The sequence below is a fragment of the Oncorhynchus tshawytscha genome, linkage group LG10 (genome assembly GCF_018296145.1).
Source record: "Oncorhynchus tshawytscha isolate Ot180627B linkage group LG10, Otsh_v2.0, whole genome shotgun sequence".
NCBI lineage: Eukaryota > Metazoa > Chordata > Actinopteri > Salmoniformes > Salmonidae > Oncorhynchus > Oncorhynchus tshawytscha.
Window position 1 is genome coordinate 21,881,669 of NC_056438.1, and position 24,681 is coordinate 21,906,349.

At 42.1% G+C, this 24,681-nt stretch overlaps 1 protein-coding gene across 1 annotated transcript; it reads right to left on the reverse strand.

The window, feature by feature from the left end:
* Window positions 1-7,697: 7,697 nt before the first annotated feature.
* Window positions 7,698-22,634, reverse strand: LOC112259948 (dnaJ homolog subfamily C member 3). Its single transcript, XM_024434647.2, has 12 exons — window positions 22,025-22,634; window positions 21,554-21,664; window positions 21,075-21,199; window positions 20,748-20,822; window positions 17,897-18,040; window positions 17,495-17,676; window positions 17,118-17,237; window positions 13,190-13,295; window positions 12,801-12,921; window positions 10,567-10,699; window positions 10,179-10,327; window positions 7,698-9,945 (listed from the first exon to the last, which is right to left on the reverse strand). Exons 1-12 carry the CDS (start codon window positions 22,107-22,109, stop codon window positions 9,797-9,799), a joined length of 1,500 nt encoding a protein of 499 aa, XP_024290415.1. The 5' UTR covers window positions 22,110-22,634; the 3' UTR covers window positions 7,698-9,796.
* Between the last annotated feature and the right edge of the window lie 2,047 nt (window positions 22,635-24,681).

Consider the following 24,681-nt stretch of genomic DNA (forward strand, 5'->3'; position numbering starts at 1 on the left):
TATTTTCTTCTTCTTGAACTGCACTGTTGGTTAAGGGCTTGTAAGCATTTCACAGTAAAGTCTACACTTGTATTTGGTGCATGTGGAAAATAAAGTTTGATTTGATTAAACCCTTGTCTCCTATTAGCAGCATAGGCCGTTGACAAATGTCCTCCATCTCACTCGTTTCGGGACACGTCTTTCCAGGTCACACCAGTTGAGGCCATCAGTTAAAGTGTTAAAGTGCACGTGTTACTAGGAAAGATATTCAGTATGAGGGATTTTAAATTTTTAATTACCCCTTTTTCGTGGTATCCAATTGGTAGTTACAGTCTTGTCTCATCGCTGCAACTCCCGTACGGACTCAGGAGAGGCGAAGGCCGAGAGCCGTGCGTCCTCCGAAACACAACCCAGCCAAGCCACACTGCTTTTTGACACAATGCCCGCTTAACCCGGAAGCCAGCCACACCAATGTGTTTCGGATGGTACACCTGGCGACCATGTCAGCGTGCATTGCACCCAGCCCGCCACAGGAGTCGCTAGAGTGCGATGGGACAAGAACATCTCTGACAGCCAATCCCTCCCCTAACCCTGATGACGCTGGGCCAATTGTGTGCCGCCCCATGGGTCTCCCGGTCACAGCTGCGACTGAGCCTGGACAAACCAGGATCTCTAGTGGCACAGCTAGCACTGTGATGCAGGGCCTGAGACCACTTAGGCCACTCGGGAGGCCCCAGTACGAGAGTTGCATGATTGCAAAAGTTTGCCATTATTTCCTGGTAATGTGTATTTGTCGTATCAATTTTTGTCCTTGTGGGGTTTGCGAAGCAAATGCCCCACTTACATCTTCATTTGTATTATTCTTTAGCGCAACTCCTCTTACACAAATGCCATTCAAACTTCAAACGTGTAGACTGGTTTGAGTTGAGTTGCTCCTATTCAACTTTTGATATCTTTTAAAATATTCAACTTTGTATCTATCTTCATTCACGAGAGTGGGACTTTTTTCAACAATCTCCCCATTGTGACATCACTTCCAACATTCCATTCACTTTAAATGCAACAACTTTTGACACAAATCTGCTACTTTGAATATTTGCCAACAATTTAGACAAACAGTTTGTGGGAAATCTTCCTCTACTTCACTGTTTTTAAAATCTGAAAACGGATTAGGAATAGCTTCTTCAAATTAATAGTGATCTGTTTTAGTAACACATCAACTGCTTGCAATTATTCATGTCAGAAACTAGCAGATTCATTACTTACTAACAGCAGTAAATTCCAACACAACTAAATCACATTTTGAAGTTTTCTCCTTGCTTTGTCTAACAACATCATGAATCTATTAAATAAATTGTGGGTCAGAGTGCAGCATTTATTTAGTTTCAATGCACAAACGTTTGTTAGCATGTTTATCACTGGCTTTAGCAACACGTGCCTCGGAGGGTGACATTGTCTTCATAATAAATTCCCATGATTCAGAATCTGTTTCGGACCAAACAGCTTAGCACTAATATTTTGAATAATTCTCCGGTCTGAACTAACCTGGAATGATAGAGAAGATTGGTAATGCTCACTAGCTTCATTCTCAGAATTGTGCTCCGTGCTCTAAATAACTCAACTGGTACGTTGATCCTGTTGCGCTAATTGGATAGAGCGAAGCTGTCTCTGTTCACTCACTTTTTTTTCACCCGATAACTTCTCATCGCACTTCGTTCAGTTTTTACATGCAATAACTGTAGTTTAGACTGACCACCACCAGAATCTTAGAAAAAAAGGTTCTGGATAGAACCAAAAAATGGTTGTAGGGTTCTTTGATCAGAACCCATTTGGTTCTTCTTCACTGAACCAAAATTGGTGCTATATAGTGTTCTATATGGAACCAATTTCGGGTCTATATAGAATTAAGGGGTGCCATATATGAAGCAAGCAGATTACCCTTTTTGATTCTTTCCAGAACCTTTTTTTCCTAAAAGTGCACACAACTACTGACCACAACCACACACCTATTTACAACACACCTATTGCACTGCACAACTGACCACAACAACACAACTATTGACCACAACTGACTATAACTACTGACCATAGCTACTGACCACAACTATTGAACACCACTCCTGACCACAATTACTGACCACAACCACAAAATTACTGACCACAACCACAAAATTACTGACCACACCACAGAGACCATAACTACAACTCATGACCACAACCACAACACTACTGAAACACCACACAACTACTGATCACAACTGACCACAACTACTGAAAACAACTACTGAACCACAAAACTACTGACCACAAAAACACAACTACTGACCACAACATAACTACAGACCATAACTACTGACCACAAGCACACAGACTGACCAAAACTCCCGAACAGAACCACACACCTACCCACCAAAACTACTGAACACTACTGACCACAACTAATGACCAGAACTACTGACCACAACCACACAACTACTGAACCACATCCAACCAACTACTGAACACAACTAGTAACAACTCCTGACCATAACCACAGAACTACTGACCACTACTACTGAACCACCTACCTACTTACCAAAACTACTGACCACAACCACACAACTAATGACCACAACCACGCTACTGACCACAACTACCGAACCACACAACTACTGACCACAATTACTAACCACACAACTACTGACCACAACCTCTGACCACAACACAACTACAGACCACAATACCAGAACTAAAGACCACAACAGCAGAACTATAGACAACAACTGACCATAACTACTGACCAAAACACAACTAAAGACCATAACTACTGACCACAACCAACTACTAACCTGAACAACACAACTAGAGACCATAACTACTGACCACAACTCCTGACCACAACCACACTAACAACTTCGGACCAAGACTACTGACCATATCACCACAACTACTGAACCACACTACTACCACAACCACAACACTACTGACCACAATTACTAAGCACAACACACAACTACTGATCAAAACCATGCAACTACTGAACAACAAAACTATTGACCACACAACTACTGGCCGCAACAACACAACTTCTGACAACTTCTGACCAAGACTACTGACCATAACACCACAACTACTGACAACACAACTACTGACCCACACTACTACCACAACCACACAACTACTGACCACAATTACTAAGCACAACTGACACACCACACAACTACTGACCACAATTACTGAAAACAACTACTGACCAAGACTACTGACCATAACACCACAACTACTGACAACACAACTACTGACCCACACTACTACCACAACCACACAACTACTGACCACAATTACTAAGCACAACTGACACACCACACAACTACTGACCACAATTACTGAAAACAACTACTGACCACAACCACACAGCTACTGACCATACAACTACTGGCCACAATAACAACTACAGACCATAACTACTGAACCACAACTTACCACAAAACTACTGACCACAACTCCTGACCACAACCACACAACTACTGACCAAGACTACTGACCATAACACCACAACTACTGACCACACAACTACTAAACCACACTACTACCACAACCACACAACTACTGATCACAATTACTAAGCACAACACTACTGACACACCACTCAACTACTGAGAACAACTACTGACCACAACCACACAACTACTGAACCACAAAACTACTGACCACAACCACACAACTACTGACCACACAACTACTGGCAGCAACAACACAACTACAGGCCATAACTACTGAAAACAACTACTGAACCACAATTTACCACAAAACTACTGAACACAACCACACACCTACTCACCAAAACTACTGAACACAACTACTAACCACATGACTACTGACCACATCCAACCAACTACTGACTACAACCACATAACTACTGACCACAACCACTGAACCACACACCTGCTTAAGAAAAACTACTGACCATAACCACAAAACTCTGACCAAAATTACTGACCACAACCAACCAACTACTTACCACCCAGCCAAACAATGAGACCATAACTACTAGCCACAACACTAGACCAAAACTCCAGACCACAACCACTGAACCACACCACTACTGAACCACACAACTACTGGCCACAAGCACACGTCTACTGAACCACACCACTACTGAACACAACTACTGACCACAACCACACAATGAGATCAAAACTCCAGACCACAACCACACAACTACTGACCACATCCAACTAACATCTGTCCACAACCACAACTATTGAACCACACACCTGCTTAACAAAGCTACTGACCACAACAACAAAACTGACCACAACCAACCATCTACTTACTACACAACTACTGATCACAACCACACAGAGACCACAACTCCAGACCACAACCACACAACTACTGACCACATCCAACCAAATCCTGACCACAACTACTGACCACCACACACCTGCTTAACAAAACTACTGACCCCAACTGACCACAACCAACCAACTACTTACCACACAACTACTGACCACAACCACACAATGAGACCACAACTCCTGACGGCAACTCCAGACGACAACCACATGACTACTGACCACAACCACACAGCTGCTACTGACCAGAACTACTGAACCACACACCTACTTACTAAAACTACTGATCACAACCACACAGCTGCTACTGACCACAACACTACTGACCATAACCATACAACTACTGAACCACACACCTTCTTAACAAAACTACTGACCACAACCACACAACTACTGACCACAATAACTAATCACACAACTGCTACTGACCACAACTACTAAACCACTACTACTGACCACAAAACTACTGACCCCAACTACTGCACCACATACCTACTTACCAAAACCACACTATTGCACCACACAACTACTGACCACAACACCAGAACTAGACCACAACTGCCCATAACTACTGACCACAAGCACACATCTACCTACCACAACACAACTAGAGACCATAACTACTGACTACAACCAATTACTGACCTGAACAGCACAACTAGAGACCATAACTACTGACAACTTCTGACCAAGACTACTGACCATAACACCACAAATACTGACCACACAACTACCACAATTACTAACCATAGCACTACTGACACACCACACAACTACTGACCACAACTAGCATGCAACTACTGAACCACAACTTACTACAAAACTACTGACCACAACCACACACCTACTCACCAAAACAACTGAACACAACCAAACAATGGGACCACGCCTCCAGACCACAACCACAGAACTACTGAACCACACACCTGCTTAACAAAACTACTGACCCTGACCACAACCACACAGCTGCTACTGACCACAACATAACTACAGACCATAACCACTGAAAACAAGCACACATCTACTGACCAAAAGCACACACCTACTTACCAAAACTACTGACCACAACTACACAACTACTAACCCACTCAACTAATGACCACAGCTAGACCACAACTCCTGACCACAACCACAGAACGACTGACCACAACTTCTGAACCACACACCTACTTAAAACTACTGACCACAACCAATCAACTACTGACCACAACCACTAAACCACAACTACAGACCCACACACCTACTTACCTACTGACCACAACTACTGAACTACACACATACCTACTTACCAAAACTACTCACCACAACCACACAACTACTGACCACTACTACTGGCTAGGGTTTGGCATTTGAAATGATCACTTTCGAATAATATCATTAAAGTAACACTTTTTAAACCTCTTCCACGACCACAAACTACTTTTAAAAGAGCTTTACCAAGCCCCACAACTTTACTTGTAAACTTAACATCTAGTTATTGGTTGTGATTACAGGGTAGTAGGAAACTAAATTGTAGGTGTGTCAAACAAATAATTAAAGTCCACATAAACATTCATTTTCATGGAACTAGACAGACCCACCACCTGCCACAGATTGCTGGAAGAGGATTCTCATATTTGCACAACAATAAAAAGACAACTCAAACAAGAGCTAGAGATGGTTCGCTATCAGTAATGTACAAACAATTTTAAAACTTTCTTCAAAATAAGATCACACCATCCACATAAAAACAGGGTTTGTTCACATATTTTAATACAGTTTTTGAACATTTCAGTTGATTCTGTTTGGCAATGTAAAAACTATCCGTAAAAAACAAACCCCAGAAAATAACCCATCCCAGGCATTTAATTTAACACAAGGGTATCACATTAAAATGATGTACAGTGCCCTCAGAAAGTATTCAGACCCCTTGACTTATTCCATATTTTGTTGTTACAGCCGGAATTCAAAATGGTTTAAAGTCTCACCACCTCTTCCACCAAGTGAAAGTACATTTTTTGAAAATGAAACACAGAAATATCCAATTTACATACATATTCACACGTCCGAGTCAATACTTTGTTGAAACACCATTGGCAGCGATTACAGCTGTGAGTCTTTCTGGGTAAGTCTCTAAGAGCTTGCCACACCTGGATTGTATATATTTTTTTATTTACCTTTATTTAACTAGGCAAGTCAGTTAAGAACAAATTCTTATTTTCAATGACGGCCTAGGAACAATGGGTTAACTGCCTGTTCAGGGGCAGAACGACAGATTTGTACCTTGTCAGCTCGGGGGTTTGAACTTGCAACCTTCCGGCTACTAGTCCAACGCTCTAACCACTAGCTTGGTTAAATTGATTGTTGGTCATTGCTAGACAACCAGTTTCAGGTCTTGCCATAGATTTAAGTATATTTAAGTCAAAACTTCTTGGTAAGCAACTTCAGTGTAGATTTGGCTTTGTATTCTAGATTATTGTCCTGCTGAAAGGTGAATTAATCTCCCAGTTTCCAGTGGAAAGCAGACTGAACCAGGTTTTCTAGGATTTTGCCTGTGCTTAGCTCCATTGTTTATTTTTCAACCTGATAAACTCACCAGTCCTTAACGATTACAAGCATACCCATAACATGATGCAGCCACCACTATGCTTGAAAATATGGCAAGTGGTACTCAGTAATGTGTTGTATTGCATTTTTCCCCAAACATAAGACTTTTATATTCAGGACAAAGGGGGAATTGCTTTGCCACATTTCTTGCAGTATTACTTAAGTGCCTTGATACAAACAGGATGCGTGTTTTAGAATATTTTTATTCTGTACATGACTTCTTTTCACTGTCAATTAGGTTACTATTGTGGAGTAACTACAGTGTTGTTGATCCATCCTCCGTTTTCTATCACAGCCATTAAACTCTAACTGCTTCAAAGTCACCATTGACCCCATGGTGAAATCCCTGAGCGGTTTCCTTCCTCTCCTGCAACACAGTTAGAAAGCACGCCTGTATCTTTGTAGTGACTGGGTGAGTTGATACACCATCTAAAGTAACTTCACCATGCTCAAAAGGGATATTTAATGTCTGCTCTAAAATATATATATATATATATATATATATATATATATATATTTATTCAACCCATCAATCAATAGGTGGCCTTCCCAATTCCTCGTAGGAAAACCTCCCCGGTCTTTGTGGTTGAATCGATGTTTGAAATTCACTGCTCGACTGAGGGACCTTACAGATCATTACCTGTGTGGGAGTACAGAGATGAGGTACTCATTCAAAAAGTATATTAAACACACAACATTCCATGCAACTTGTGAAGCACATTTTTACTCCTGAACGTATTTAGGCTTGCCATAACAAAAAGTGGTTGAATACTTATTGACTGAAGACATTTCAGCTTTTAATTTTAGTTAATTATTCATTCATTTGTTAATTTATTACCTAATTCCACTTTGACATTATGGGTTATTATGTGAAGTCGTCATAAAAACCATCTGTGTAAATCCATTTTAAATTCAGGCTGTAACACAACATGTGGTGAAAGTCAAGGGGTATGAATACTTTCTGAAGGCACTGTAGTTTAGCAGTCAGTGACATTCAAAGCTTTCAGTTACAGCTATACTGTATCCTTAGAATTCAATGCATGTTAATAGTTGATGGGACGATATTGACAGTCCATACATGTTGTAGTCTATCATTTGTTTGACACATTAAAATGACTCAATAGTTTGTTCGTTGTTGCAGACAGTCCCTTCAGTTACTTTGAACCGTGGAACACATTTTCAGTAACATCAGGAGTGGTTATTAAAAAGTAGAAAAAAATAGACAAAATACAAAAAGTGCAAGTTTTCATTCAGACATGCTTTGAAATCAATGAAAAAAGGAGAGAGAATGCAACAACGCAGGCTCTTTCAGGAAGTAGACAGAGAAGCTTCATGCTTACCCTTTTGATTGGGTACACAACTAGGAAGGAGTCATGTGATTGGCATTGAGAAAGGACTCATCTTTATATCTGTGCCATTATAGCAAGCTCAATTTTTATATAGTCAATTTTCTTCACGATTGGCTGATCCTGGTTGGTCATCAGCCAATGAAGTTGGAAGTCCCTCCCAGTTGACTACATTAAAATGGTGGAAGCCCTCAATGGCACTGCCCATGCCAAAACTGCCTTTTGGCCACTAGAGGCCTCTATAATTTTCTATGGTGATTGGGTACGCAACCAGGAAGGGGTGAAAGCCAATTTAGTGGAGAACAACGTTCAGAGCTTTGCAGATAGAAATATAAGAAATATTAAAAAAACAGAACAGACACATAGTTTGTGTGGTGAAGAGAACGACATCAATCTCTTATAAAACATTCTGAAAACTCTGAATGTTGTACTTTTCTGAATATAATCTGTCTGAGTAGCTTGGATGTCAGTCTGAATCTGATTTTATCCGACTTGAGCTCATTTTAGCATTATAAATAAATGGATAAGGAGTCCGACACCCAGGTTATTGTAGCAGAGCAAAAACCAAAAGAGCTACGTTGTTACCAAAACGAGCCCTTAGAGGAAAAATGAGGCGAAAAAGAAAAAAAACTGCAAACAAAGCAAAAGCAGCAGACAGACATCCCAAAGAAAAAGGACATGGATACTGGAGGAGGGATGCACTGATGTCATCTACAACCTGGGCCTAGTTGGGAGGACTGAACAGCACACCTATACCAGTCTTCATTCTCGCATCGTCGACCACTCGAGTGGAAAATTGCAATTGCTCCAGAACAGAGCAGCACATATTGCACTTAGATGTACGCGGAGGGTGAATATCAGTGGTATGCATGTCAATCTCTTTTGGGTCAAAGTTGAGGATTGATTGACTGCGTCACTATTGGTCTTTGTGTGAGGTGATGATGGGTAAAAAAGGTACTGAACTGTCCGTTCAAGCAGTTGGTACACAGTTCAGTACCACTCAATACATGCAGCCAGAAGACTCTTCATAGTCCCCAGGTCAAGAAATGAGGCTGGGAAATGCACAGTATTAAATTAGAGCCATGACTACATGGAACTCTCCCACCCCAGGTAAGATTATCAGCCAGCCTTAAAACCAGATAAAAAAACACCTCACGACGCCGACTGTGGAGACAGACATTTTTATGTATTGTATATTATTTGTTTTTTTGTTTCCTGTTTCGACCCCAGGAAGAGTAGACATTGCCTTGGAAGCGCCTAATTGGGGATCCTAATAAAATACTTTTCAGAGTCAACTTGCCGACACATTGTCACCCAGTTTCATCCATGTAGAATCTGTGGTAGAAAGTTTAACCCTCGAGGGACAGTAGTAGTCCACCGCCTTTGACAGTCATTCACGTCCCCGTAGTCTCATTACATTACCCACAATCCCCCAAACCCGACACCTGGGTACATCCATAAATTACTCCACGGGTTTTCATAGGCCTTAAATCCCCCAATCGTAGGTCCTTTCCGGTTCCGTCAGCCCCCGCATGTTTCTCGTCCTCACTAGTGGTTGAACTTGAAGTGGTAGTTGCCGCCGGACTCGAAGGGGTTGAAGTGGAAGGGCCGTCCTTGGCCACCCTGACCCCCTCCTCCACCCTGCTGGCTCTCTGGGTCCAGGGGGTCCTCGCCCGAGTCAAATTTCTGACGCTTTTCTACAGGGGATGGAGAGATGTGGGAATAAGCAACAAGTTAATCTTGTTTCCAGCTAGGTTTCAACAGAAATGTTGATTCCCGAAAACAGGATGTCATCATACTGCAAATAGGTTACAGCTTCCTAAATACAATCATACCAGGTATACATTTTCCAATATGGGAGGGGTTAATAGTCCTCTTATCTACAAGCTTGACGAACACTATCAGGTGCATATACAGTAAAGTACAGTACCTGGGTCGGTTAGCACCTCTTTAGCAGAGGCGATGTCGATGAACCTTTTCTCCGCCTCCTTCTTCTTTGCCTCCTCTCTGAAGTTGTCAGGATGCCACTGTTGGGCCAGCTTCCTGTACGCCTTGATGATTTCCTGTTTGTTGGCACTCCTGGAGAAAAATAACATAAGCTAAGGTAAATGACTGTTTGAATACAAGGAGCAAATGCATGCCAATTTCCCTGAGGTTATCACGGAGGTTGGTGAAAATGATTTCAACATCATGAACTTCTCAATTGTCCAATTGCTTAAAGATCACATATAGACAGTAGATTATGTCAAGGAAGGAAGGAAGGAATTATGTTTTTAAGAAATATTTAAACAGAGCTCCCTTCTCTAGGTCAGTCATACCTATTGACACCCAAGATCTTGTAATAGTCTCTCTTCCGGGAGAGCTTGAGCAGTTTTTGGGCTCGCTCCAGACCTTCCCTGATCTCATTGTTCTCCATGTCAAACTCCCTCGCTTCCTGGTAGTCTTCGACCGCTAGAGATGTAGGGAGGGAGAGGTAAAGAAAGGCAGAGACAGAAAAATATCAAAATGGATACTTGACAGAGCTGGCACTACGATCCCACTGGGATTTGACTGCAGCGATCAGGACATTTACATATTTTACATGTTAGGTCATTTAGCAGACACTCTTATCCAGAGCAACTTACAGTTAGTGCATTCATCTTAAGATAGCTAGCTGAGAACCATAAATCAGTCATAGTAAGTACATTCTTTCTCAATAAAGTAGATATCAGCAAAGTCAAAGCTAGTAAGAGGGGAAAAAGTGTTAGTTCAGGCTTTAGACTGGCTCCTGGCTACAAACACTGGGTTACATGGCAAGTTTGTGTTCCCCTGAGCTACAAAAAGCCCACAAGTAAACAAAGGCAGTGTGAGTACTCGAGGGAGTAAAAAACAAAGCAAAATAAAGTGTTATCATTCCATGCCATCATTCTCTTTGCTACAGTACCGTAATTTCTGGACTATCAAGCGCACCTGAATATAAGCCGCACCCACTGAATTATTAGAAAAATATGTATTTTGTACATAAATAAGCCGCACATGTCTATAAGACGCAGGTGCCTACCGGTACATTGAAACAAATGAACTTTACACAGCCTTTAAACGAAACATGGCTTGTAACAAAAATAAATAGGCTTTAACGAAACACGGCTGGTAACAATTTAAAAAAAAAATAGCAGTAAACAGTAGCCTACCAAGAAAGTCACTATCTTCCTCCTTCTGTGCACTGAAATCACTGAAGTCATCTCCTTCGGTGTCGGAGTTGAATAGCCTCAGAATTGCATCATCCGATGTTGGATCGTTTTCATTGTCGCTCTCGTCACTTTCATCCGTAGACAAATTCCCCGCTGAGCTCATGCTGCCCTCTTCAACACGCAGCAGTCCAGCCTTTCGAAACCCGTTGATGATAGTGGATTGTTTGACAATGCTCCACGCTGTCAGGACCCACTGGCAGACTTGACCATAAGTTGCTCTTCACATGCAGCCCGTTTTAGTGAAGGATTTCTCCCCACTTGTCATCCAAGCCTCCCACTGAACATGGAGCGCCACCTTAAATGCACGATTTACACTGATGTCGAGTGGCTGCAAATACTTTGGGCCATCTGCTTTTCTTCCCTCTGAAAGCTTTTGTTGTCTTTTTGCACTGAGTCAGTTCCTCACACTGCTGTTTCCAACGTCTTATCATCGACTCATTAAGGCCAAGCTCCCGTGCAGCAGCTCTATTTCCTTTTTCCAACAGCCAGATCGATCGGCTTCAACGTGAAAGCTGCATCATATGCATTTCTCTGTGTCTTTGCCATGATGAGGGTGGCAAAATGACTACCGTAATCAGAATGATGAAGAGCGCGCTCGATTTACGTCACATTATGTGATGTGCTCAGTTTTTTGGCGGCATGAATCTTGTGAAAGCGGGAAAAATCCATAAATTAGCTGCGTCATTGTATAAACCGCAAGGTTCAAAGCGTGGGAATAAAGTAGCGGCTTATAGTCTGGAAATTACGGTAATAGCATGGAGAAATCTGTGGTTTAAAGTACTCAAGTAAAAAATACTTTAAAGTACTACTTAAGTAGTTTAGGGTGTCTGTAGTTTACTATTTATATTTTTGACAACTTTTACTCCACTACATTCCTAAAGAAAATAAATGTACTTTTTACTCCTTACATTTTCCCTGACAACCAAAGTTACTTGGTACATTTTGAATGCTTAGCAGGACAGGAACATTTTCTAAATTCATGCACTCATCAAGAGAACATCCCTGGTCATCCCTACTGCAGGCTCACTAAACAAATACTTTGTTTGTAAATTATGTCTGAGTGTTGAACTGTGCCCCTGGCTATCTGCAAATAAATAATACAATTGTGTCGTCTGGTTTGCTTAATATAAGAAATGTTTAATGATTTATACTTTTACTTTTGATACTTAAGTATATTTCAAACCAAATAATTTTAGACTTTTACTCAAGTAGTATTTTACTGGGTGACTCACTTGTACTTGAGTCATTTTCTTTTTAAGGTATCTTTACTTCTACTCAAGTATGAAAAATTGGGCACTTTTTACACCACTGGGTGAAAGTACCTTTCTCGTAGTCCTGGTTGAGGATGAAAGCCTCAGCTCTGTCTCGGAGGATGTTGATGTTGCGTGGGTCTCTCTGGTGGGCTTCAGAACAGAGGTCTATTGCCTTAGCAGTCATCTTGTTCTGGTGGAGAAAAATGGAACAACGTATATTAAGCATTAGTATTGGGTTCCAGTCCATTAGTAATTACTCAATCATTAAATAATATACTTTTTAAAAAGTTATATGAAGTCAGAGGTAGTAAAATTATGAGAATTTGAACACACTACCAATGAATTTCTGACTTTAGTAGAAGAAGGCCAAGCTATTACTATCAAATGACTATGGCTGAGGCCATGGTAACGGTCCACTCCATAGGTTCAATCTTTCTACAGTATGTGATGGGACCCACCTTGACCAGGCAGAAGCAGATCCTCTCATTGGCCTTGTTGGTGTAGTATGGGACATTAGGCTCTCTTCTCATCACTGACTCATACTTGACTATGGCCTCCTGATACCTGATAACAAACATTTAATAATATACATTTTAGAGCAACAAGACATAAATAAATACAACCACCATACAAGTCAGAACTAAAATCAACCAAAGTGGATACAAATAGGTTTGGTGCTAAAACCTAAAATATAAAAACGGTCAAAGGAACACAAGGAGTGAAATGATCAAACACAAAGCATGGGAACTGAAACATAAGCCCACTTGGAGGGACTACCATTTAAGACCACATAGGAAGGCAGGAATTGACATTAAGGGTTGACCTATTGCCTGGGGCTGAGCAGTCCAGGCAATTCCAAAGCTTCGTACAAGTTGAGCCTGCTCTGAGGTTGCCCCATTTAAACAACCAAACTGCGAAGAATTCCAGCAGCCTAAAACACGTTTTTCTGGTTCCTCTCCATTGTTTAAGTGAAAGGCCAAACATTTATGGAAGTCAGCAAGTAGAGCCTGCTCAGATTCTTTTTACTGAACAAAATACAAAGAATTCCAGCATTGATCTTTCTGATTCTGGTTCAATTCTTGGACCGACTCTTCTCTGTATACATCAATAATGTCGCTCTTGCTGCTGGTGAGTCTCTGATCCACCTCTACGCAGACGACACCATTCTGTATACTTCTGGCCTTTCTTTGGACACTGTGTTAACAACCCTTCAGGCAAGCTTCAATGCCATACAACTCTCCTTCCGTGGCCTCAAAATGGCTCTTAAATACAAGTAAAACTAAATACATGCTCTTCAACCGATCGCTGCCTGCACCTGCCCGCCTGTCCAACATCACTACTCTGGACTGCTCTGACTTAGAATACTACAAATTCCTAGGTGTCTGGTTAGACTGTAAACTCTCCTTCCAGACCCACATCAAACATCTCCAATCCAAAGTTAAATCTAGAATTGGCTTCCTATTTCGTAACAAAGCATCCTTCACTCATGCTGCCAAACATACCCTTGTAAAACTGACCATCCTACCAATCCTCGACTTCGGCGATGTCATTTACAAAACAGCCTCCAATACCCTACTCAACAAATTGGATGCAGTCTATCACAGTGCAATCCGTTTTGTCACCAAAGCCCCATATACTACCCACCATTGCGACCTGTACGCTCTCGTTAGCTGGCCCTCGCTTCATACTCGTCGCCAAACCCACTGGCTCCATGTCATCTACAAGACACTGCTAGGTAAAGTCCCCCCTTATCCCAGCTCGCTGGTCACCATAGCATCACCCACCTGTAGCACGCCCTCCAGCAGGTATATCTCTCTGGTCACCCCCAAAACCAATTCTTCTTTGGCTGCCTCTCCTTCCAGTTCTCTGCTGCCAATGACTGGAACGAACTACAAAAATCTCTGAAACTGGAAACACTTATCTCCCTCACTAGCTTTAAGCACCAACTGTCAAAGCAGCTCACAGATTACTGCACCTGTACATAGCCCACCTATAATTTAGCCCAAACAACTACCTCTTTCCCTACTGTATTTATTTGATTTATTTATTTATTTAGCTCCTTTGCACCCCATTATTTTTATTTCTACTTTGCACATTCTTCCACTGCAAATCTACCATTCCAGTGTTTTACTTGCTATATTGTATTTACTTTGCCACCATGAACTTTTTTTTTTTTTGCCTTTACCTCACCTCATTTGCTCACATCGTATATAGACTTGTTTATACTGTATTATTGACTGTATGTTTGTTTTACTCCCACGTGTAACTCTGTGTCGTTGTATGTGTCGAACTGCTTTGCTTTATCTTGGCCAGGTCGCAATTGTAAATGAGAACTTGTTCTCAACTTGCCTACCTGGTTAAATAAAGGTGAAATAAAAAAATAAAAAATATATATTCCTCCACTATGTGTAGGCAAAAGGCAGACAATATATGCCACTTCTGCATGTAAATAGCTTATTTACATTTTCAGGCAAGAAGCTGATTAAACAGCATGATAATTACACAGGTGCACTTTGTGCTGGGGACAATAAAAGGTGATTTTAAAATATGCAGTTGTCACACAACACAACGCCACAGATGTCTCAAGTTGAGGAAGTGTACAATTGGCATGCTGACTGCAGGAATGTCCACCAGAGCTATTGGCAGAGAATTTAGGAGTATTTCTGTCTGTAATATAGCCCCTTTGAGGAAAAATCTCATTCTGATTGGCTGGGCCTGGCTCCCCAGTTGGTGGCTGCACCTTTGCCCAGTCATGTGAAATCCACAGATTAGGGACTAATACATTCATTTTAAATGTAATGATTTCCTTATATGAACTGTACCTCAGTAAAAACATATACACTACCGATGAAAAGTTTGGGGTCACTTAAATATCCTTGTTTTTGAAAGCAAAACATTTTGTCCATTAAAATAACATTCAATTGATCAGATATACAGTGTTGACATTGTTCATGTTGTAAATGACTATTGTTGCTGGAAACGACTGATTTTTTATGGAATATCTACATAAGCGTACAGAGGCACATTATCAGCAACCATCACTCCTGTGTTCCAATGGCACGTTGTGTTAGCTAATCCAAGTTTATCATTTTAAAAAGGCTAATTGATCATTAGAAAACCCTTTTGCAATTATGTTAGCACAGCTGAAAACTGTTGTTCTGATTAACTTCTTTAGACTAGTTGAGTATCTGGAGCTTCAGCATTTGTTGGTTTGATTACAGGCTCAAAATGGCCAGAAACAGACCTTTCTTCTAAAACTTGTCAGTCTATTCTTGTTCTGAGAAATGAAGGCTATTCCATGCAAGAAATTGCCAAGAAACTGAAGATCTCATACAACGCTGTGTACTACTCCCTTCACAGAACAGCTCAAACGGTCTCTAACCAGAATAGAAAGAGGAGTGGGAGGCCCCTGTGCACAACTGAGCAAGAGGACAAGTATATTTGAGTGTCTATTTTGAGAAACAGACGCCTCACAAGTCATCAACTGGCAGCTTCATTAAATAGTACCCGCAAAACACCAGTGAAGAGGTGACTCTGGGATGCTGGCCTTCTAGGCAGAGTTTCAAAGAAAAAGCCATATCTCAGACTGGACAATAAAAATAAAAGATTAAGATGGGCAAAAGACACTGGACAGAGGAAGGTTGGAAAAAAGTGTTATGGACAGACGAATCTCAGTTTATTGTGTTCGGATCACAAAGAAGAACATTTGTGAGATGCAGAAAAAAATGTAAGATGCTGGAGGAGTGCTTGACGTCATCTGTAAAGCATGGTGGAGACAAAGTGATGGTCTGGGGATGCTTTGGTGATGGTAAAGTGAGAGATTTGTAAAGGGTAAAAGGGATCTTAAAGAAGGAAGGCTATCACTCAATTTTGCAACACCATGCCATACCCTGTGGACAGCGCTTAATTGGTACCAATTTCCTTCTACAACAGGACAATGACCCAAAGCCCAGCTCCAAACTATGCAAGAACTATTTAGGGAAGAAGCAGTCGGCTAGTATTCTGTCTATAATGGAGTGGCCAGCACAGTCACCGGATCTCAACCCTATTGAGCTGTTGTGGAAGCAGCTTGACCGTATGGTACGTAAGAAGTGCCCATCAAGCCAATCCAACTTGTGGGAGGTGCTTCAGGAAGCATGGGGTGAAATCTCTTCAGATTACCTCAACAAATTGACAACTAGAATGCCAAAGGTCTGCAAGGCTGTAATTGCTGCAAATTGAAGAATCTTTGACGAAAGCAAAGTTTGAAGGACAATTATTATTTCAAAGAAAAATCCATATTTAAAACCATGTCAACATCTTGACTAGATTTCTTATTAAATTGTTTTTTTTTTTTTAAATATCCCCCCTTCAGAGCAGGCTCAACTTGCATACAGTGGTACTGACCTCGCCTCCTCGATGTGCTCCTCGGCAGAGTCCAGCTGCTTGCTGAGCTTCTTCACCTGTTTGTAGTGGGATAAACAGTCCTTGTCATCCTGGTCCAGCTTCAGACACTCTCGGACGTGACTGCACAGAGAGAGATTTACATATTATGTAAAGCGGATTGAGATTATTTTTCATTTTTTCCCCATGAATTTTGAAAGAGTGAATATTCTTTACCAACTGACAAGTGCCTCAAGTGCCACAATCAACCACAAAAACTCAAACCAATGTTGCTCTGAAGCCCAAAACCTCTTCATTTAAATGTATTTGCTTGATAAACGTGGTTGATTGTTTGCTTAAATCACACCTCCCTATTACTAATAAATTCATGGTGAGCGTACCCTAGTGACTCCTGGTGCTCTCCCAGGCTATAATGCAGGATGCTGAGCTTGAGGAAGGCAGCTCGGTTGTCATTCCTCAGCTGGGTGGTGGGAGTCAGGTCGTGGATGGCCTTCCTGGGATCTCCCAGGCGGATGTAGCAATCCGCTCGGAGCTCCCGTGACTCAGGGTCCCAGGGGGAGAGCTGAGGAGAAAGAGAGGTAAGGTCAGTGGTGTGAATTTTCCCTTTTTATGATTTGATACAAAGACTGTAGAAGTATAGTACAGCACTGTTTGATGATGAAGGTATTGTTTAGGTGAAAAGGCATTTCTTTCCATCCTCAGACTAGGCCCTGTGACAGAGGGAGCCCCTACCTCCATGACAAGGCCCAATTTCTAGGCCCTGTGGTGGAGCTAGCCCCTACCTCTACGACGCGGTCCAGCACAGTGATGGTGGTGCTGTAGTCTCCTCTGTGGTGGGCCGCGTGGGCCTCCTCCCGCAGCTCCTCCAGCTTGTTGGCCCTCATCAACTGGTCCCGTGCCTCCTCCTGGTCAGGGGAGCGATGCAGCTGAGGAGGAGAAGGAAGTAAATCAAATAGAAAGATCAAGTTTCTGAAGAAACTGTGAGATATTTATTAGAAGCTTATAATTGCTATAAAAGATCAATCATATCAGGTCTAAAAATACATATCCCCACAGAACACATCAAGTCTTATCTAATCCTTCAGATTCCCTTTACTTCGCCCACATCACATAATTGCAGTAACAAAATGACAATGAATAAGATTATTTTTAAGCGAAACATGAGACAGTGAAACGATGGTATGAGCATTCGGAAAATACAGCAGTGAGATTTTGATTGAAAGAAGGATAAGGTAGAAATATATAGAGATATATAGAAACATAATTAATAGTATGGTAGTAGTAGCAGCATTATAAACTCAGCAAAATAAGAAACGTCCTCTCACTGTCAACTGCGGCATCTTAGGCATCTCACAGCATGGACATTGCAATTTATTGACCTGGCCACATCTGCAGTCCTCATGCCTCCTTGCAGCATGCCTAAGGCACATTCACGGAGATGAGCAGGGACCCTGGGCATCTTTCTTTTGGTGTTTTTCAGAGTCAGTAGAAAGGCCTCTTTTAGTGTCCAAAGTTTTCATAACTGTGACCTTAATTGCCTATTGTCTGTAAGACCGTTCCACAGGTGCATGTTCATTAACTGTTAAATCAAATCAAATTTTATTTGTCACATACACATGGTTAGCAGATGTTAATGCGAGTGTAGCGAAATGCTTGTGCTTCTAGTTCCGACAATGCAGTAATAACCAACAAGTAATCTAACTAACAATTCCAAAACTACTGTCTTATACACAGTGTAAGGGGATAAAGAATATGTACATAAGGATATATGAATGAGTGATGGTACAGAGCAGCATAGGCAAGATACAGTAGCTGATATCGAGTACAGTATATACATATGAGATGAGTATGTAAACAAAGTGGCATAGTTAGTGGCTAGTGATACATGTATTACATAAGGATGCAGTCGATGATATAGAGTACAGTATATACGTATGCATATGAGATGAATAATGTAGGGTAAGTAACATTATATAAGGTAGCATTGTTTATATATTTACATCATTTCCCATTATTAAAGTGGCTGGAGTTGAGTCAATGTCATTGTCAGTGTGTTGGCAGCAGCCACTCAATGTTAGTGGTGGCTGTTTAACAGTCTGATGGCCTTGAGATAGAAGCTGTTTTTCAGTCTCTCGGTCCCAGCTTTGATGCACCTGTACTGACCTCGCCTTCTGGATGATAGCGGGGTGAACAGGCAGTGGCTCGGATGGTTGATGTCCTTGATGATCTTTATGGCCTTCCTGTAACATCGGGTGGTGTAGGTGTCCTGGAGGGCAGGTAGTTTGCCCCCGGTGATGCGTTGTGCAGACCTCACTACCCTCTGGAGAGCCTTACGGTTGAGGGCGGAGCAGTTGCCGTACCAGGCGGTGATACAGCCCGCCAGGATGCTCTCGATTGTGCATCTGTAGAAGTTTGTGAGTGCTTTTGGTGACAAGCCGAATTTCTTCAGCCTCCTGAGGTTGAAGAGGCGCTGCTGCGCCTTCTTCACGATGCTGTCTGTGTGAGTGGACCAATTCAGTTTGTCTGTGATGTGTATGCCGAGGAACTTAAAACTTGCTACCCTCTCCACTACTGTTCCATCGATGTGGATAGGGGGTGTTCCCTCTGCTGTTTCCTGAAGTCCACAATCATCTCCTTAGTTTTGTTGACGTTGAGTGTGAGGTTATTTTCCTGACACCACACTCCGAGGGGCCCTCACCTCCTCCCTGTAGGCCGTCTCGTCGTTGTTGGTAATCAAGCCTACCACTGTTGTGTCGTCCGCAAACTTGATGATTGAGTTGGAGGCGTGCGTGGCCACGCAGTCGTGGGTGAACAGGGAGTACAGGAGAGGGCTCAGAACGCACCCTTGTGGGGCCCCAGTGTTGAGGATCAGCGGGGAGGAGATGTTGTTGCCTACCCTCACCACCTGGGGGCGGCCTGTCAGGAAGTCCAGTACCCAGTTGCACAGGGCGGGGTCGAGACCCAGGGTCTCGAGCTTGATGACGAGCTTGGAGGGTACTATGGTGTTGAATGCCGAGCTGTAGTCGATGAACAGCATTCTCACATAGGTATTCCTCTTGTCCAGATGGGTTAGGGCAGTGTGAAGTGTGGTTGAGATTGCATCGTCTGTGGACCTATTTGGGCGGTAAGCAAATTGGAGTGGGTCTAGAGTGTCAGGTAGGGTGGAGGTGATATGGTCCTTGACTAGTCTCTCAAAGCACTTCATGATGACGGATGTGAGTGCTACGGGGCGGTAGTCGTTTAGCTCAGTTACCTTAGCTTTCTTGGGAACAGGAACAATGGTGGCCCTCTTGAAGCATGTGGGAACAGCAGACTGGTATAGGGATTGATTGAATATGTCCGTAAACACACCGGCCAGCTGGTCTGCGCATGCTCTGAGGGTGCGGCTGGGGATGCCGTCTGGGCCTGCAGCCTTGCGAGGGTTAACACGTTTAAATGTCTTACTCACCTCGGCTGCAGTGAAGGAGATGGTTCATTGAACAAGCATGGGAAACAGTGTTTAAACCCTTTACAATTAAGATCTGTAAAGTTTTGGATATTTACGAATTATCTTTGAAAGACAGCATCCTGAAAAAGGGACTTTTTTTGTTGTTGCTGAATTTAGTTGTTCTATTTCTAAGCATCTAGACTTACCACAGTCTCAAAGTCCTCCCGTGCATCCTGGGTGTTGCCCTGCTTCAGGAGGATATTCCCTCTCTGCAGTCTGGCCTGGAAACATGGAGGCAGTTGGAGGGAGAGAGAGAGAGAGGGATGAATGTTGAAAGTAGGAGGAGAGAGAAACAATGAGGGAGGGAGCCAGAGAGGGTGACATGGGACACAAAGACAGAGAAAGATACAGGTAAACAGGCAGAGATAGATAAAGAATTAATAACAATATCACAACATTGTGTCCATAACTGTGATTTATCATCATGACAACAGAGATGATTTTATTGTTGATGAATTTCTGTGTCCACTTACAGCCAGGAAGTCTGGTTTGAGCTGGATGGCTCTGGTCAGATCTGGAAGGGCTGATTTGGACTTCCCCATGGCCAGAAACACAGCTGCCCGCTTGTAGTAGGTGAGGTAGTTCTTAGAGTCTCCCTCTGAGGGGAGGCATAGGGTTGAATACATTACGTCAGTAGGTGATCACATACTTTAGATCTAGCTATTTTCATGTGGCTACATTGATTACATGGCCATACATTGACTGAAAGTGTGTAGGTATAAATGGTCAATGTGTTTATCTAAGTGAAAGAGAGTGAGATCTGAAAGGATGCATGACAAAGTTGGAATACAACGATTCATCCTTTGGAAGGACTGTGTTATGCATTGCAGCAGCCTGACTTATTTTTAAGAGAGGGTACTAACAGAGGGAGAGACAGACAGACACAAAGGCTACAGGCTGAGATCTAAGGATGTTTGAGTTATGATAACGAGTGTCTGGTTGGTAACCTTACCCACTGCATAGTGGTAGTGGGACAAAGCCTCCGCCAGTTGACCAGCGGCCAACAGCTTACGGCCCATCTCCAAGTGCTGCTCAATCTCCACATGAGTTGCCCCCAAGACACCTGAAACAACACTTTGTGTGCGTGAGCCTCTAAGAAGGCCCCAAAGCAATGCATATAGGTAGTTCAGCTAACCGCATAGGAACTGACTTTAATGCAGGAAACAGAGTATGTTTTGTTGGGAAGGGGGATATTCAAAAGACAACTGGAAAAGCAGCTAAGTTACAGCCAAAGGATTTGGGTAGCCTAGTTAGCCTACAGCTAGTAGCAAGCAATGGGGGGGGCACACCTGATCATGCTGAACCCTATACAACCGGTCGTAGCTAAGGAAATGACTGAATAGTTTAGTTACCGGTATTTTCTATGCACAATGCAGGCAGAACTTTTACAGCACAAAACACTACCTTGTCTGTCTTGTCTTACCGTCCAACTGGATGTCCAGAATGACACAGAGCAGAGACAAGGAAGACAGGACTCCGTTGAAACCTTTCCGTCGACCCGACTCCATACTTGAATACTTCAAACTTCTCCCGGAGCTGTATATTTCACGTCTCTAATTATATTGTACGCTATCATTTAAACTGTAATTTCCTTCGTCGTTTTTCTTCCTGAACCTTTGAGGATAACAAGTGTTCCCATAGTCCGGTTAGGAAATAGTTCCGAGTGACACAGTGGAACGCCACTGGAAGGTTCCTGCAATTTCCTTGCGAAGGACAACACAAGTTGTTTAGACAACCAAGAGTGACCAAAAATCTAGCATGAATCTAATATATTGTTCCAATTTTCTCTACGTGGCATGCCATTGAATAACTTCGGCAAATGTCAACAATAGGTGGTTTCTTAAGTGAAACTTCAACCGGTCCCGTTACTGTCCTCCTTCACTGATTCAAACTGCCCTACATTTCTTTAGTGAAGTGCAGTTCGCGAATTGTTCATTCTTTTTGAACGGTTCTTTTTACCGACTCGCGAGTCATGATTCATTTTCTGAGTGATTTGTTCATTTTTGTCGTTAGTTTAACTTGCTAGTGCTGGCGTCAATGAGTCCTACAGCATAGGCTGGCTACACGCTCTTCCGGCACAGAAGCTCCAGAGACATGATCAAACCGCCAACTGTCTTTCATATACGCGCAAAGAAATAGATCATGAGCATAGCGAAGACAAATACATGTTTAGAACTGATCATTGATCTCATGGTGCAAGAAATAATATAAATAATGTATTATTGAACGATATGATGGACACAGCGTTGTAGAACCAAAACATACACAGCCTCAGAGCCACCTGCTCAACAAACCCGAACTCGAGAACGAATATTTTGGAGGGGCTGCAATTCGCGAACGATATTGTGCTTATCACCCTCACCGCAATCACGCAATACATTCCGCCAAGAGTCGTTCACAATCTAGTCCGGGGACGCCCATAACTAGACCTCGTTCCAAATGTATCATTCAATAAATAATATTTATTGTATGCCTAGAAATCAACAAATGTACATTGTTTAAAGCACACGTTTAAAAGTCTCAGTCACAAATTACAGCTCCAAAAGCCCCCTTATGGCAGGGGCTCCAAAACTTTTTCACTCGGGCCCCCCTTCCAGCATTCGGGAACATCACGTACCCCTCTGCGCGCGCCACGTCTATTTCTATGGGCACAATCACTGTTCATAACACAAACTGTTCACACTCCTCTTGTTGGTGGAGAGAACTTTGCTGGTTTAAAGCTTATTTCCTGCAATTTTTCACATTTTGTCATGGGACGCAAATAAAATGTTGCAGTTTTAAAGCTAATTTTCTTGCAATTCTATACATTGTGCCATGTCTAATGTGTATTCATGTAATATATGAGTAGCTAAAACACCTAAATAAAAATGGGCAAGTTCATCAGGACATTTCTGACTAGTTTAAAATAGCTCTCTAAGATATGCAATGCCTAACATGACAAGAGGAGCTGATGATGCATTACCCAGTTATGAAATTGCACCTTGAGATGTGAACGAGAGAGCAAAAGTACGTTCTACTATTACGACTTTCAAGAGTAAGTTTAAAGACGCCCCCCCATGGTGAACGAGAGGCTTGTAGAATCGTGACTCTTTCGAGTTTTCAGTTCATTATTCGCCAGTTGGGCAGTAGGGGGTCCTGTGTGCTCTGGTCATAAATGAAAGAAATTAGTCGAAAGATTCGTTCTTTGAACGAGTCGAAAATATCCGAGTCAGTAATAAGAGCCGAATTCCATGACTCATTTATGTGCGGTGAGTGGCCACTGGCCAGTCCTAGCAGCACACATCCTTGTTGCCTACAAACGTGGGGCGGTCTCATTGGTTGAACTATTTTAACTCGTACACGAAACTCCCATGTCATTGTATGGTACAAGAATGCCGTCACTGCACAGGCAGGCAAGCCATACAGTGGAAATACCAGAAATAATCACACAAGGAAATTCATTGATAGGCCTACCCTATGTCTAATGTTCTGTGGTGATAATAAACATATGTTTGACGATGTTCATTCCTTATTAGATATATAAAAATAAAAAATAGTATTTAAAGAGGAATTGTATTGGTTGGAATTATTAAAAACTAAAACAAACATTCAGAATGGCATATGACCATCACACCAGCAGTGTAGGCGTTTGCCTACTCAGTTTGATCTCAGGTCTACCCAAAACATTTCACAGAAATTATTTAATATAAATTGTGTTTTATCTAATCACATTTTTAAAATGAACGCATGTGAGATTTATTTTCTATTGGTAATTTTATTATAATGTAATTGGCTTCTGACTATTAGTTACATTTTTTAAAATCATACCGTCGTTTACCTCAACAACCTGGCAACCTCACGTGGCTAAACTTTGTAGCACATAAGTTAGCAAGCTCTACCATGCTGGCTTACTTGAATTGACTTACCAGCTAAGGTAATTTAGTAGTTCTATCAATGACAAACCAATGTCGATCGCTAGGTTTAAAAAAAAAGATGTCTGGAGGAAAAGGAGTGTGTGCCAGAAAATAATTTGGATCAATCTACTGATAGCTTCCAGAATGAGACATTAACAGGTGGCGACAGGATAGAAACAACTGCAAT